Source organism: Coptis chinensis, chromosome 6, assembly GCF_015680905.1.
Source record: "Coptis chinensis isolate HL-2020 chromosome 6, ASM1568090v1, whole genome shotgun sequence".
Lineage (NCBI taxonomy): Eukaryota > Viridiplantae > Streptophyta > Magnoliopsida > Ranunculales > Ranunculaceae > Coptis > Coptis chinensis.
This window is the reverse complement of record NC_141461.1, coordinates 30,432,496-30,448,946: the sequence shown is the minus strand read 5'-3', so window position 1 is coordinate 30,448,946 and position 16,451 is coordinate 30,432,496. Positions and strand designations below refer to the sequence as shown.

At 40.2% G+C, this 16,451-nt stretch overlaps 1 protein-coding gene across 1 annotated transcript; it reads left to right on the top strand.

Annotated features, from left to right (window-relative positions):
* The first annotated feature begins 782 nt into the window (after positions 1 to 782).
* Positions 783 to 3,525, top strand: LOC147492538 (caffeic acid 3-O-methyltransferase 1-like). The gene is made up of 4 exons (XM_086566140.1): positions 783 to 1,245; positions 1,532 to 1,842; positions 2,905 to 2,969; positions 3,080 to 3,525. The coding sequence occupies exons 1-4, from the start codon at positions 869 to 871 to the stop codon at positions 3,374 to 3,376; spliced, it is 1,050 nt and encodes a 349-aa protein (XP_086422266.1). The 5' UTR covers positions 783 to 868; the 3' UTR covers positions 3,377 to 3,525.
* The last annotated feature ends 12,926 nt before the right edge of the window (positions 3,526 to 16,451 follow it).

Genomic DNA, 16,451 nt, shown 5'->3' with positions numbered 1-16,451 from the left:
GAGCTCCACTCTACTCTAAGCCCTTTTCATATAGTTGATCATTGATTAAGCTACAAGCCTACAAGTAACATCATATCAAGAACAACTGTAATACCACTTTTTCGACATTGATCGATCGAACAACAATATTGATTGAAATGCTTAGGAAACAATCCGAATAATTAAAGTTCATCCACGTCAATAAATATAGTGAACGCTCCAAATAATGTCACCATACTCATAAATTTCTCTATCTAATTTTAGGTTATTGTTAATTGCAGCAACTTACGTTCGTTGGTGGCCGGGTTATCTATATATCAAACTAATTAACACGATCAAAATCTTAAACTCTTAAACTTAAGTGGGCGTTTGGTTCTCATTTTTTCAAAAAATTAATTTTTTTCTTAAAAAACATTTTTATGAAAAAGTATTTATTCTAAAAACAGTTTTTCAATAAACATGTTTGACTGTGATTTTTCTTAAAAGCTATTTTATAAAATCAGATTTCACATTATATTTCTCGATATATTTTGGCATATTGTGGCATAAATCAATAAAGTCTAAAACATCCGGGAAGTTCATTTGCCTTTAGCACCCAAAGTGTTTCCTTCAAAGAAAAATAGTTTTTTACCTTGAAAAACAAGTTTTATCTAATTATCATAAAACAAGTTTTTGGGACCAAAAAGTTTTTTGGATAAAAACTATTTTTTTTTTAAATAGAAACCAAACACATTTATTTTTTCAAAAAATATTTTTTCACTAATAAACACTTTTTGGCAATAAATAAATAGGATCCAAACACCCCCTAATACTTTTGCTCTTTGTTTAAGTTTTAACAAACACCCTTCAAGGATTCTTCTATTTGGTCATCGTGCAGAAAACAGTGAAAATGGAAGACGATGTTGGTTCATCCGCCTTTTCTTTAGCAACTATGTCAATTTTTCCCATGGTGTTGAGAACAGTGATTGAGTTGGATTTGTTGGAAATCATATCAAAAGCTGGTTCAAATGCACAACTTTCACCATCGCAGATTTCTTCTAAACTTCCCACTAAGAACCCAACAATGACCTCTATGATGTTGGATCGTATATTGCGCCTTCTTGCTAGCTACTCTATGCTAACATGCACCACAACCACACTTGAAAATGGCCAGGTTGAATGGTTGTACGGTTTGGCACCTATAAGCAAGTACTTTGTGAAGGACCAAGATGGAATATCAATTTCTCCTTTCATGATGATGAATTATGACATTTACCACGAAACCTGGTTTGTGGTCTTATACATCTTTTTTATTTATTTGTTTAGGAAACGAACATGGCAGTAAATTTGGATCCAATTTTTGGGATAAATAGGAAGACACTAAGTGAGCTGCATGTTAGTCTAGTCCATAAAAGGCAAAATTTCATCAGATGCATAATGCCACTTATATATGAGTCAATTTTGGAAAAGGCGACACAAGGTTATACAAAAGAGAGTACATAGAATGTGCATTTTTCATTCAGATATTTTCATGTTGTTATTTGTAATTCAACGTTAAATATGTTTTATATAGGAACCACTTGAAAGATGCTGTTCTTGATGGTGGTATTGTATTTAACAAGGCACATGGCATGACCCCATTCCAGTATGCAAAAGTAAACCCCAGGTTCAATCATGTCTTCAACGAAGCATTTTTTCACCTTACATCTCTAATGATGAAGGATCTTCTCAGTAAATATAAGGGTTTCAAATTTTTTAAAGAAGTAACTGATGTCGGTGGTGGAACTGGTGCTTCACTTAGCATCATTACTTCAAAGTATCCTTCTGTAAAGGGTATTAATTTTGACTTGCCCCATGTCATCGAACATGCACCACCCTATCATGGTACGTACCCTCGCAGTTCAACTTCTATAAATCTTGTTATTGTTCACTATATCTCATTGGAAGTTAGTCTCACCCATTTTACAAGCTGGACAAAGTTAAACTTGTGATTATATATATATATATATATTTTTTGCCAAGTGAGCTGTGAATTTTCTGAAGTATAGTCGCCCTCTTACAAAAAAAAATATAAAAGAAACATAAAGAAAATGCAAAAATCTAGGCTTAGTACAATGATGAAGTGTGCTTGCAACCCTAGTAGGTAGGCCTCCTCCCCTTAGTGAAATCTAAAGTAGGTACTAGTTGAAGCCTCCCATTTATATAACCATAGAGGGTTAAAGGTAAGCCTCATGGTAGTGTGTATATATATATATATGCAACTAAACAACATATTCTACTTCCGTAGTATAACGATAAGGAAATTTCTTGAACAAGGCATGATAATGCTAATTTGTTCCCAATTAGATCTCTGTCAGCACCACACTGCACTTCATCATCAACTAGTGGGTTATGTCAGCAATTGTTTGCACTAAGTTGCTGACAATTTCTAAATTGAGAACAAATTGACATTATCATGCATTTTTCAAGAAATTTCCCATAATGATATATGAATTAGTACATGGACTCCAACCTAGTGTACTTGTTTGAATAAATGCGTGTATCGTACTTTTGGACAAGTTTGTAAAAAACAATATACCCCTCATCTGGCCGGGCCCTTCAACCTGATCCTCAACTTTTATAAACTTGGCTTCTTTCGTGGTGACCCAGCCCGACGTGCCTCAATATGTAGGTGAGTGTCTGGCAGGCAAGCAGCCCAAGCCTAAAGGCGCGTTGTAAGGGTTGCATGTTGGCCCGTCATCAATCCTAGCTTATTCCAATTCTTATGCTCCATCTGATTTTGATTAAGCAAACACTTCCTCCAGTTATAGGTTACTAATTAGAAGTTAAAGATAATGCTCCAACTACCATAGTAAAACGTGTGTATAGCACACATATACACTTAATTCTACTCAATTCTATTTTTGTACTTATGAACTTCAACAGTGATGCTCATATCGTGTGCAGGCGTTCAACATGTTGGAGGAGATATGTTTGAAAGCATTCCAAAAAGTGAAGCTATATTGCTGAAAGTGAGTCTGAATTCATTAATTTATCAAGGTTTATTTTGAAGCTAATGTTCATTTTGGTGGTCTATATAGTATTTTGAAAATCTCATATATATTAACAATTTAACATGTAGTGGGTGTTGCATAACTGGAACGATGAATGCTGCTTGAGGTTATTGAAAAATTGTTATAAAGCATTGCCCAAGCATGGAAAGGTGATAGTAATAGAGTTGATTAGTCCTACAACTAATGAAGTCAGTGATGCTGCCAAATGCTTCTTTCTTTGTGACCTTGTTATGATGATAAATTTTGGTGATTCAAAGGAAAGAACAGAACAAGAGTTTGAAGCGTTGGCAAAGGAAGCAGGATTCTCTTCTGTTGATGTTGGTTGTTATGCTTTCAATTATTGGATTATAGAGTTCAGAAAATGAACACGGGTCAGCTTATCCCAAAAACATCATATCATCTAATTAAAATAATGTGAGAGGAGTGATCACTCATGCTGCATAACATTCTGAAGAAGTTATTCTGTTTGTTTGTTTGTTCGATCTGCAAATTTAAATCTGTATTTTGCTTTTCATTACTTTATCTAAAATAAGGTTTTACATTGCAAATATTAGTTAAAATGACCAGAGGATATATTGAAGCACTTTGTCAGCATTAAAATTGAGTATACCTCAGTTTTTGCTTGTAAAAACAAAAGTTGTGTACAAAGAAGATGAATATCATCGACTCAGCAAATAAGCAAATAGATGTAGCTAGCAGGGGATGTGTAGTAGCCATATTCAGGGAGATATCACATAGGTACTGGGCCAAGAGATAAAGCCCAGACCACAGTATGTATTGAGCCAAGAGATAGGCCCAAGAGATACTAGGCCCCATGAGGTAAACCTAAGGGAGGGATATAAGAGGGAAGAGGAGTGGGGGCTAACGATGGAGGCATAGAGGGGTGAGGAGAGAGAGGTGAACTACGGCTGGCTTGATCCCGTGATGGGTACGTAGGCAACCGAATTGGTGCAGCCGATCCAAAAGAGAGCGGAAATACGAGTAAATTGAGATGTTGGGTAATGGGTCGCGACAAATGGCGCCGTTTGTGGGGACAATTAGTAAAATTGTATGCCGTCAGATCTGATTAAAAGTTTGGTTATTAAAAGTGGAGCTATGGATCGCGGAAAGGAGAGCTGGAGGTTTGCATATTCATCAAACTCAAGATTTGGAGTAATGGAATCTTCTAAGTCTTCAAACTGCAAGCTGACATCAGAACACCATCGGAGAGAGATTGATTCAGTTCGGGTAACATTTTGTTGGGCAGTGGATATTTGAAGAAAATCTCCATCTTAACTTTGAGCTTCAGGTATTATCTTTAATTTAGTGAAGTGAACTGGAGATTTAGATCAAGGAGGAATGGAAAATGGGTTATTGTTGGTTCTAAACGTTATTGGTTGATATCGATATCGGTGTCGACTGTTGTTACAACGCACGACGCCCACAAGTGTAATTTTGAACTCTGCATCGGTCCTTCAGATTGAGTAACTCTATATCTGTATGAAAATTGTTTGTGGTCTCTTTGACTCCGATGCCCAGTTCTTACTTTTCATCTCACTTTACCCCACCGATCTCTGACCTCTGTGGTGTTGAAGTCGTAAAGGTGGGGCATGTAGTGGTTACTCATGAAGTGTTGGTTGAGCAACTCCAAGTTGTCGTGGGAAATGGATTTGGAATGAAGGAAAAGGTTGAAGAGGGGATTGATGCCGGGGATGAGAAACCGTCTTATGTCGAAGAAGAGCAAATCTTAGAACCCGAGGCAGTGAGTGGCTTCCCTGAATCTCTTTCAAATGAGATTCTTAGTCACAAAGACGAAATTTCTGCTCAAAATAGAGAGCAACCGATGGTTGCTGAATCAACTGAGGAAGTTCTTAATGAGGTAGTGGGGAATGAGACAATGGACTCTCAACTCGTTGCAGATAATATGAATGGGAGAGTTTGTGTTATTGCAGATTCAAACTCATCTGTTAAGGTCATCAATAAATCTCAAGCTACCGATGCATGTGCATTTCAATGTGGTGAGGTTGAGACTGTTTTTGGTCAAGCTACTGAATCTTCTGTGCCTTTGGTAAATGTTCTACATGAGGACCAGAACATAGGCACTCATTTATCTGAAATTTATACTAGTGAAGAGTGGAATCGGACTAGTGATGCGGAGGTGAAACAGATATTGTAGATGGGTTGTCGAACCCAAAGTTGTTGAAAGTTTAGATAAATTTCCTTTAAGCAGATGGCAAACGAAATAATGGAGATGAGGTTAAAGAGATGGGTGATTCTGTGAAGTCTTGTTTGTTGGATGATTCATTAGCGCATTAAATGTTAGAGAGTATGATTACGAGATAAGGCAAAATGTTCATATATCATAAAAGGGTCAGAGAAATTACTCGCCGAATAGTTTAGAAGAACAGTCAGTATATGTAGATACCTTGAAGCCCGAAACATCCCATGGAATTGAGCGTGCAGCTAATTACACCATGTGTGCAGAGAAAGAAGGCGAATTTTCAGTTTCTGATTTAGTCTAGGGTAAAGTCAAGAGCCATCCTTGGTGTCCTAGACAGATTTTTGACTCTCCAGATGCATCGAAACAGGCAATGAAGTATAGAAAGAAAGACAACTTTTTGGTAGCTTATCTTGGGGACCAAACTTTTGCATGGAATGAAGCATCATCACTGAAGCACTTCCGAACACATTTCTCCCTAATGGAGAAGCAAAGCAATTCAGAATCTTTCCATACTGCTGTTAATTATGCTTTAGACGAGTTCTGTAGAAGAGTAGAACTGGGGATGGTTTGCTCGTGCACACCAAAAGCAGCTTATGCGAAGGTAGAGTCTCAGCGCATTGAAAATGCCGGGATTAGGGAACAGGCAAGAGTAAGGGATGGTCTGAACAACTATCAATGTGTGACGGCTTTTGAGTCTGGTAAGCTTCTCGAATATATCAAAGCATTAGCTCCAAAGCCATGCAAAGGAAGTGATAGACTGGAACTTAAGATAGCTCAGGCTCAACTGTTGGCTTTCTACCGTTTGAAGGGCTATGCTCGACTGCCTGAATTTTATGTCTATGGAGTGTTGCTGGAGGAAAATGACAACAATTTGATACCAGGAGAAAGGAATTAACCCCAGCAAGTGATTGAGCATGAACCGCTGGTTTCTTATAATGATGAAGAAGCGCTATCTAAAAACGCTAAATTGAGAACTCAAGATCAGACTACCAGTAAACATGAGTATGGTTTTGATGGTGGTCTGCACCACTAAGCTTCCATCTCTGCGTCCTAATATGCGGGATGTTGTCAAGATGCTCGCTGATGCAGATCCTTACATTATCGCCAACCGCAGAAAAAGATCCCAACGCCATTCGAGGTTATGTTTTCAGTGAGTCATGCATCGATCAGATCTTCTTGCCCATTCCGGTTTTCGAGGACTTCTTCTTAGTCCATTTAGGCCTGTTTTGTTTTCACTTTGATGTGCTTGTCTTGTAATTATGCCGCTAGCTTAGAGACAACGTCGAATAGGCTACATCAGAAGATTTAGCAGTTTCTAGCCGTTGTGTGCTCTCATTGTAGTATTTTGGCTTGTCACTGTATGATATGGCTGTTGTGTAGATTGAGAAATGGGTTGGACTGTCATACCTCGAGTCCGAGGAATGGAGTGGGTCAATAACATAATCCACTTCTTTTCAGCAAGATAATTTTTGCAGAGTATTCAAAAGGGGGTTCTCGCGATTAGCAAGATGGGAACAATAAGTGTTTGACAAAACAGCTGGGAGAGCCCTTTGAGGATCAGAAATGCAAGAGACAAGCGGGTCGAAGAGAGTGGCCCCAAGGCCTGGTCGAGCCCGTGGAGTGGGATGAGCCCTCCGCAGACCCAAGACGCACGAGATACATGGGGCAATGAGAGTGCCCCAATAGGTTCGGGAGCCCGATCGAGCCCGGCCGAGAGGGGATGAGCCCCCGGATCGAGATGATTTCTTGATATATATGGGGCAAGGAGAGTGGCCCCAAAGCCTGGTTGAGCCCGCGGAGTGGGATAAGCCCTCCATGGATCCAAGATGCAAGAGATACATGGGGGGTCAATGAGAGAGCCCCAACAGGCGGGAGCCCGATCGAGCCCACGGAGTGGGATGAGTCCTCCGCGGATCAGAGATGCTAGTGATACATGGGGCTATGAGAGAGCCCCAACAAGCAGGAGCCCGATCAAGCCCGCGGAGTGGGATGAGCCCTCCGCGGATCAAAGATGCTAGTGCTACATGCGGTAAGGAGAGTGGCCCCAAAGCCTGGTTGAGCCCGCGGAGTGGGATGAGCCCTCCACGAATCCAAGATGCAAGAGATACATGAGGCAATGAGAGATCCCCAACAGGTGAGAGCCCGATCGAGCCTACGGAGTGGGATGAGCCCTCCACGGGTTAGAGATGCTAAAGATACATGGGGCAAGGAGAGTGGCCCCTAAAGCCTGGTTGAGCCCGCGGAGTGGGATGAGCCCTCCACGGATCCGAAATGCTAGAGATACATGGGGCAGGCGGAGCTGTTCCTGGGTGTGCATTCCAAAGGAGAGCGGAGGGGTTTGAGAAGACCCTTCGCGGATAGGTCGTGGGGCTATCCGAATGAGTGCGGGGGGGATAAGCCCTCCGCGGACCCTCGTGTCCAAATCAAACATGGGGCAGGCTGAGCTATTCTAGGATAAGCATTCCGAAGGAGAGCGGAGGGGTTCGAGAAGACCCTTCGCGGATATGTCGTGGGGCTATCCGAATGAGTGCGGGGGGGATGAGCCCTCTGCGGACCCTTATGCCCAAATAGCGCGTGTGGGGCAGGCAGAGCTGTCCCGGACCGGCGTGTCCGAAGCCTCGAGCGGGATAGGATCCGCGGACCCTCGTGTCCAAACATCGCGTGTGGGGCAAGCAGAGCTGTCCCGGACCCTCGTGTCCGAAGCCTCAAGCGGGATAGGAAATGCGGACATGAGATCCGAGTCGAGCCTGGGGACAAGCGGAGTTGCCCCTCATCAGACTCCACTCCTGAGCAGAGACGGCGGGTGGGATGAGTCCTCCGCAGAGATGAGATCCGAATCAAACAAGGGGGCAAGTTGAGTTGCCCCTCATCAGGCTCCATTCCTGAGCAGAGACGGCGGGTGGGATGAATCCTCCGCAGAGATTAGATCCGAATCAAACAAGGGGGCAAGCTGAGTTGCCCCTCATCAGACTCCATTCCTGAGTAAAGACAACGGGGGATGAGTCCTCCGCAGAGATGAGATCCGAATCAAACATGGGGGTAAGCTGAGTTGCCCCTCATCAAACTCCACTCCAGAGCAGAGACAGCGGGGGGGAATGAGCCTTCCGTAGAGATGAGATCCGACTCCTGAGAAGAGACAGCGGGGGGATGAGCCTTCCACGGACATGAGATTCGAATCAAGCTTGGGGGTAAGCTAAGTTGTCCCTCATCAGACTCCATTCCTGAGCAGAGACAGCAGGGGGGATGAGCCTTTGGCGAGCCGGAGTTCCAAATTGCAATTGGGAGCAAACATCATATCCAGAAGAAACAATACTATTAAGTTCGACAAAAGAGAATTAGAGGGGACAAGGCCCTTTACGGACGGGATATCGAGTTCCATGAGTAAGTGCAAAGGGGATGAGACCTTTGGCGGAGATAAGGTTGAGTTATACAAAAGGGAAATGAAAGGGTGAGACACTCCGCGGACATAGTGGTGAGTTCTCTGAAGGAGAGATGTTGGCTGAGGGGATACACTCCGCAGATAGGGTAGTGAGTTCCGAGAAGGAGAGCAGGTGGCTGGGGGAGGCGTTCTGCTGATATGGTAGTGAGTTCTATGTGAGAGGTGTTGGCTGGGTTGAGACACATCGTGGGGATTGTATTGAGTTGAAGAGAGAGAGCAAAGGGGATGAGACAGTTGAGTTCTACGAAAGGGAAATGAAAGGGTGAGACACGCTGCGGATATAGTAGTGAGTTATGTGAATGAGAGCTTATGACGGGGCTGAGACACTCTGCGGACATAGTGACAAGTTTTCGGAATGAGAGATGTGGGCTGAGGTGAGACACTCCGCGGACATAGTAGTGAGTTCTATGAAGGAGAGCTTACGGCTGGGCTGAGACACACTGCGGACATAGTGGTGAGTTCTCTGAGGGAGAGATGATGGCTGAGGTGATATACTCTGCGGACAGGGCAGTGAGTTTCGAGAAGGAGAGCAGGTGGCTGGGGGAGGCGTTCCACTGACATGGTAGTGAGTTCTATGTGAGAGGTGCTGGCTGGGTTGAGACACATCGTGGGCATTGAATTGAGTTGAAGGGAGAGAGCAAAGGGGATGAGATCCTTCGTGGATACGTTAATGGGGTATATGAACGAGAACCGATGGATTGAGTACTTCACAGACATACGGTCTAGTAGCAGAGTACATGGATATGAAATGTCCTGAGGAGAAGAAGACTATGTACAGTCACAGGATACTGTGGATATCTAGAGTTCAAAGAGAGAGACAAGGAAGTTTGAGGACTTCTTGGGTCCGCCGTCGTTATCACCGCCGAACCCGAGAGGGGGCAAATGTAGTAGCCATATTCAGGGAGGTATCACGTAGGTACTGGGCCAAGAGATAAGGCCCAGACCACAATATGTATTGAGCCAAGAGATAGGCCCCATGAGGTAAACCTAAGGGAGGGATATAAGAGGGAAGAGGAGTGGGGGCTAACGATGGAGGCATAGAGGGGTGAGGAGAGAGAGGTGAACTATGGTGGCTTGATCCCGTGATGGGTGCGTAGGCAACCAAATTGGTGCAGCCGATCCAAAAGAGAGCGGAAATACGAGTAAATTGAGATGTCGCGGTAATGGGTCGCGACAGGATGATTTGTGAGAAAGGCACCCCTTAATGCAGCAAACATCATTCTCCTAACTGAACTTTGTTTGATAGTCTAATATCTGCGATAGGAGGTAGATAAGGCAAATCAAGCACAGATAAATGTTACTTGTCTAGAATGATTATTTACATTAAGCTAACTAGTAAGATGCACGTGCATACGCATGTGTTTTTATGCTAAACTATTTGTATAAGACAGTGAGTATTCTTAGAACTGTACATCTCCATCATAGCAGAATTGTATTGAACTTTTGAACCATAATACAGAAGTTATTAAGTTAGAGAGACAAAAGTCAGAAAAGAACGTCTAAGAAAAGACTAAAGTCTATGCACATACATTTACAGATACAAAACAGTCACATAGTATTGACCCAAGTCTTGTTGTATTGAGACTCCGAGGTTGCCGCCAAGGTTACTCCAAAAACTTATTAAATATATAACTCTGAACAAAAATTTGATAAGGGAGGTCCAATGATATGGACTCTATTTTCTTGTCACCAATCCAGCTCCTTGCCTTTATTTTTTAGCTTTCTTATCACTTCCAAGTTATCTCACATGATAATTACTTTGTCTAGCTGCAAATTTTCAAAAGAACTACAACTATATCTGCACCTAGCCTCTTAGGTATTCAGTTTCAAAAGTACCTTCTCACCCATCATTTGTCTGCAGTATTAGAACCCTTAATATAGCTACATCCGTTCTATTGCAACAATCCAATAAAGTTAGTATAAATATTACATTTATAAACAAAAAATTTCCTAAAAGAACGTAACGTACGGATGAATGAGATGCATTAACATATAAGCCAAATTTGATTTATTGAAAGATTTGATTGCTAAACTAGTGGATTTTTGTGACAATTAACGACAATATGACCCTATTGACATGCTGTCAAAGCTTTAATTCCCAGACCAAGTTTGATGCTTACTATCAAGACATGATTAATTTCTCCATGCTTGGCAATAGACTAAAGCTTTTATTTTTTTTTTTATTTTTATTTTTATTTGTTTTAGGGTTCGGTATATACTATAGTTATCATGGAACATGAGATGACATGCTGGTAATGATAAGCAATGTATCGACTAATTGCAACTCTATTTGGTCGTCATAGAATCAAAACTCTTACTTTGACGTTATGACAACAAATATTTAAAATCCAATAAAATCTTTCTAACAAATATTTTCTTATATCCTTACTGATAGCAGCCTATACAGAACATATGACAATTTCACCTGAGAGTCTTCTAAAATTTAAGTGAAACACAGAGAAGAGAAAATGTAGCAAATGCAAAAGAAAGCTTTAAATCTCACCCCCAGTCTATAATGGCCTTATGTCTCCATTTCATAACTCCTCTCCCTTTATATTATAGAAATATAAATAGTCCCAAGAGGATAAAAAACTCAGTAGAACAGAGGTCATAAAACATCTGAAGAAGGGACTAACTTACTGTTGGAATCTTGAATGAAATTGTATGTGTCTTCATGGGTTTGAACCCATGACCTTATGTCTCTACTACTCTCTAATGTGGGGGACTTTAGTCCCACATTGGTTATAAACTTAAGTCTTTTAAGTTTATATTGCTTTGTGTCCTTATGGAGGGATAGTGTAGAGAAATATAAGGAGGTGCTCGCGCGCACACAAGGCCGCCTTGGTTTGGGAGCTCCAGAAAACCTTAGTGAGCGTGTGCCCACACACGTCGTGCGTAGGGGGAGGGGGTGCAAATCCACCCATTTGGGTACTGGGCTTGTTTTTGCAAATCTCTTTCTCTTTTGCTTTTGGTTACAGCTGAAACAAAATCATGCCTTTCTTGCCCTAGGATCGAGCGTGATTCTTGCCTTCAGTTGCGACTTCGAGTTTCTATAAAACAAAACGTTTTAAAGGAGATCCGATTCTTTATCTTCCAAAAAATAAGAAAACCATGTTTGGAGTACTGAGAGTTCCAGAGAGTTTGTCATTTGTCACCGACCGACTCTTCCAATCGTTGTATCCCCCTCGAGGCGATGCGCTTTGAGGTTTCGAAGCTAACTTACCAGCGATGTTTTTCATCTTAAGGAAATTGTGCCGAGCACAATCCTCAGTGATAAGTTTCTAATACAATCTTATTTCTGTTTTGCTTTATTAGATATTACAATCTTAAGACGAAAAAATTTACTTTCTGATATTTTATTTAGTATATTCTATTTTGCTTTATTAGATATTACAATCTTAAGATGAAAATTTTTTACTTTCTGATCTTTTATTTAGTATCGCAATTTGTGCTCTTTTAATTGTTTATACTGCTGAAATGGAGAAACCCAGTGGTAAGTTTGTCAAACCTGAGATTTTTTATGGCAAGAATTTCAAGTGGTGGCAGATGAAAATGCATTTTTATCTTACTACTCTGAAACTGGTTGAATGGATTTCTACTGAGAAACCCATTTCAAATGACAATGAAGAAAAACCTGGTCGTTCTGGTGGAGTGGAAAGATGGGAAAAGAAAGATTATTTATGTAGAAATTACATACTTGACTGTCTTTCTCTTGAATTATATGATGTCTATGCTGTGTGTACGACTGCGGCAGAGTTGTGGAATTTACTTGATAAAAAGTATGCTACTGAAGATGTAGGTTCGAAAAAATTTCTTGTAGGAAAGTTTATGGAATTCAAGATGGAAGATGGGAAATCTGTTGTTTCTCAAGTGGAGGAGTTGCAAATCATTATTCATGAGATTATGCAAGAAGGCTATAAAATTTGTAAAGGTTTCCAGGTTGCTTCTATCATTGAGAAACTCCCTTCTTCGTGGAAGGAGTACAAAAACAGTCTGAAACATAAGAAGAAAGAGATGGCCCTAGAAGATCTGATCGTCAACCTTCGGATCGAGGAGGATAACAGGAAGACTGAACTCAATGTGGAGACTTTAGAAATGAAGGCTAAGGCTAACCTGGTTGAAGGTAACACTGCTAGTTCTTCTAAGTCTAAATCATCTAAATTCCAAGCCAAAAAGAAACCATATGTGAACAAAAATAAACAGTCCCAACCTCACTTCAAAAAGAAACCTTACAATCCTGAAATTCATTGCTATGTGTGCGGATCACGAGGTCATATAGCCCCGGACTGTAAATTCAAAAAAGGTCCAAATGATGGGAAGAAAGACAAGGCACAAGCAAATGTAGTTCAGGATGGTAACTTTTCTGCTGTGGTTACTGAGGTTAACTTGGTGAGTAACATGACTGACTGGTGGGTAGACACTGGGGCTACCAAACACATCTGTGGCACTAAAAGTGCATTTGCGTCCTTCACTCCTCTGGGAGAAGGAGAAAGTCTGTTCATGGGTAACTCATCCGCTTCTAGAGTTGAAGGAAAAGGGATTGTTAATTTGAAGTTCACTTCTACTTAATTTGAAGGATGTTCTTTATGTTCCTGATATTAGGAAAAATCTGGTTTCTGGTTCCCTTTTAAGTAAGAAGGGGTTCAGTGTCTTTGTGTCAGACAAATATGTTCTGACTAAGGGGGGAACCTTTGTGGGTAAAGGTTATTTAGATGAAGGCTTGTTTAAGCTCAATGTAATTGATTTTGAATTTAATAAAGCATTTACTTCTTCTTATATGGTTGAGTCGTTTGATCTGTGGCATAGTAGACTTGGGCACATTAATAATGTTTTGATTAAAAAACTGATGAATCTAGGTAACATATCCAAGAATACTATTTCTGAAAACAAGAGATGTGAAGTATGTGTAGAATCTAAATATGCTAGGAAACCTTTTAAAAAGGTAGAAAGAAACACTGAGTTGTTGGTATTGATTCACACTGACTTATGTAATCTTAAATGTTACATGACTAGAGGAGGTAATAAATATTTTGTTACATTCATTGATGATGCTTTACGTTTCTGCCATGTTTATTTTCTTAAGAGTAAGGATGATAGCACAGCTAGATTTATTTCCTTTAAAACTGAAGTTGAGAACCAGTTAGACAAGAAAATAAAAATAGTTAGGTCTGATAGAGGAGGTGAATATTCTGGTCCTTTCAATAAATTTTGTGAAGATAATGGTATTGTACATGAGACCACTGCCCCTTATGCTCCCCAATCCAATGTGATATAGCAGAGAGGAAAAATAGGACTCTCAAAGATATGATCAATTCAATGATCAATAGCTCTGGGGCTTCTATGAACCTATGGGGGGAGGCCTTGCTAACGACCTGTTATATTTTGAATAAGATACCTTTTAAAGACACAGATAAAACTCTATATGAGATGTGGAAAAATAGGACACCGTCTTATAAATTCTTTAAAGTATGGGGGTGTTTGGCTAAGGTGTCTATACCGACACCCAAGAGGACTAAACTTGGCCCTAAAACTGTAGATTGTGTCTTTATTGGGTATGCACAAAATAGTAGCGCCTACAGGTTTTTAGTTTTCAAATCTAAAAATTAATTTGTTGGTGATAATATCATTATTGAGTCTAGGGATGCTGTCTTTTTTGAGGATAAATTCCCATTTATTGAGAGATCTGGAGGGACTCCAAGTTCTCCAAGACTTGCTCCTAGAGTTTGAGAAGATTCTTTTACTGAAGATGAAATTGAACTCAGGAGGAGCAAGAGACCTAGGACTAACACCTATTTTGGACCTGATTTTCTTACCTTCTTGGTAGAGGATGATCCTCAGACCTATTCAGAGGCCATGTCATCTTCTGATGCTATTTTTTGGAGGGAGGCCATTCTAAGTGAATATGAGTCCATTATAACCAATAACACTTGGGAGCTGGTTGAGTTGCCCCCTAGTTGTAAAACTATTGGAAATAAATGGTTATTTAGAAAGAAACTTAAGGCAGATGGATCCATTGATAAATATAAAGTGAGATTAGTAGCAAAAGGCTATAAATAGAGAGAAGGGTTTGATTTCTTTGATACCTACTCTCCTATGACAAGGATCACATTTATCATAATGTTAATAGCTTTTGCTTCTACTCATAATCTCGTAATTCACCAAATGGATGTTAAAATGACATTTCTAAATGGTGAATTATGAGATGAGATATATATGGATCAACCAAAAGGTTTTGTATTAGAAGGCCTTGAGAGAAAAGTTTGTAGACTAAAGAAATCTCTTTACGGTCTCAAACAAGCTCCGAAATAGTGGCATGAGAAATTTGACAGTGTGCTAATCTCTAACAGTTTTAATATTAATAAGGCAGATAAATGCATTTATTGTAAATTTGAGAAACAGTCTGGTATAATTATCTGTTTATATGTGGATGACATGTTGATCATCGGAATCAGTTTAGAGACGGTCAATAAGACTAAATCTTTTTTGAGTAAGCATTTTGACATGAAAGATTTGGGTATTGCTGATGTCATTCTAGGCATTAAGATTGTGTATAATTCTGATGGAATTACTTTGACTCAATCCCATTATGTAGAGAAAATGCTTAAAAGATTTAATCAATTTGATCGTACCTACTTAACACCATATGATCCTAGTATACATTTGACAAAAAATATTGGATCAGTGTATCTCCTTTAGAGTTTTCTAGAGTTATAAGCAGTCTCATGTATCTTATGAACTATACTAGACCAGACATTGCTTACGCCGTAAGCAAACTAAGCAGATACACCATTAATCCCAGCAATGAGCATTGGGATGCTCTTATCAGAGTATTGAGATATTTGAAATATACTTCAAATTATGGTGTTCATTATGGCAGATATCAAGCTGTGCTTGAGGGGTATAGTGATGCCAATTGGATTGCTAATTCTCATGAATCTAAATCCACTAGTGGCTATGTACGTGTTCACTATGGTAGGGGGTGCAGTGTCTTGGAAATCTTCTAAGAAAACTTGCATTGCCCGTTCCACTATGGAATTTGAGTTTATAGCTTTAGATAAAGCTAGTGAGGAAGCAGAGTATATCAGGAATTTTTTGATGGATATCCCGCTTTGGTCTAAACCTATTCCACCTGTCTCTATTCACTGTGATAGCCAAGCTGCTATTTTGAGGGCCAAAAATACTTCCTATAATGGGAAATCTCGACATATTCGTCAAAGACAGAACACTGTGTGACAGTTGTTAAGAGATGGGATCATAGCTATTGATTTTGTGAGGTCAAAAGAAAATTTAGCTGATCCTTTAACTAAAGGCCTGGCTAGAGAGCTGGTTTTTAGTACATCGAGGGGGATTGGGCTAAAGTCTATTAAAGACTAAGCCTATTTATATAAATCATCGATAACTGACACCCAACCTTTGTGAATGGAGATCCCAGGATCAAGGTTCAATGGGGAAACAAGTTATCTACGTGATTTGTGGGGGTACTACACCTAGAGTGAAAACTCTGTACCCATCCCTATGATGTAGTAGTACCTTCTGTATCTTTTCAAGGATGAGTGAATACTCTTAATGCTTCCTATAGCTGGTTTTTCTAGTGGGGTGTAAGATACAATACACTCTTGATAGAGGCACCTATATGAGTAAGGAAGTAAAGCCGCTTCCTATATGAGAACTTATAGGCTTGTTCTCTAGAGCACTCATGAAACCTGGGAAGCTCATGGCTATAGGAGCACATCTGAGGGAACTCTATGATGATTTTTGAAGTTATGTGTGTTACCTGTTGACTTGGCTTACATATATGTTG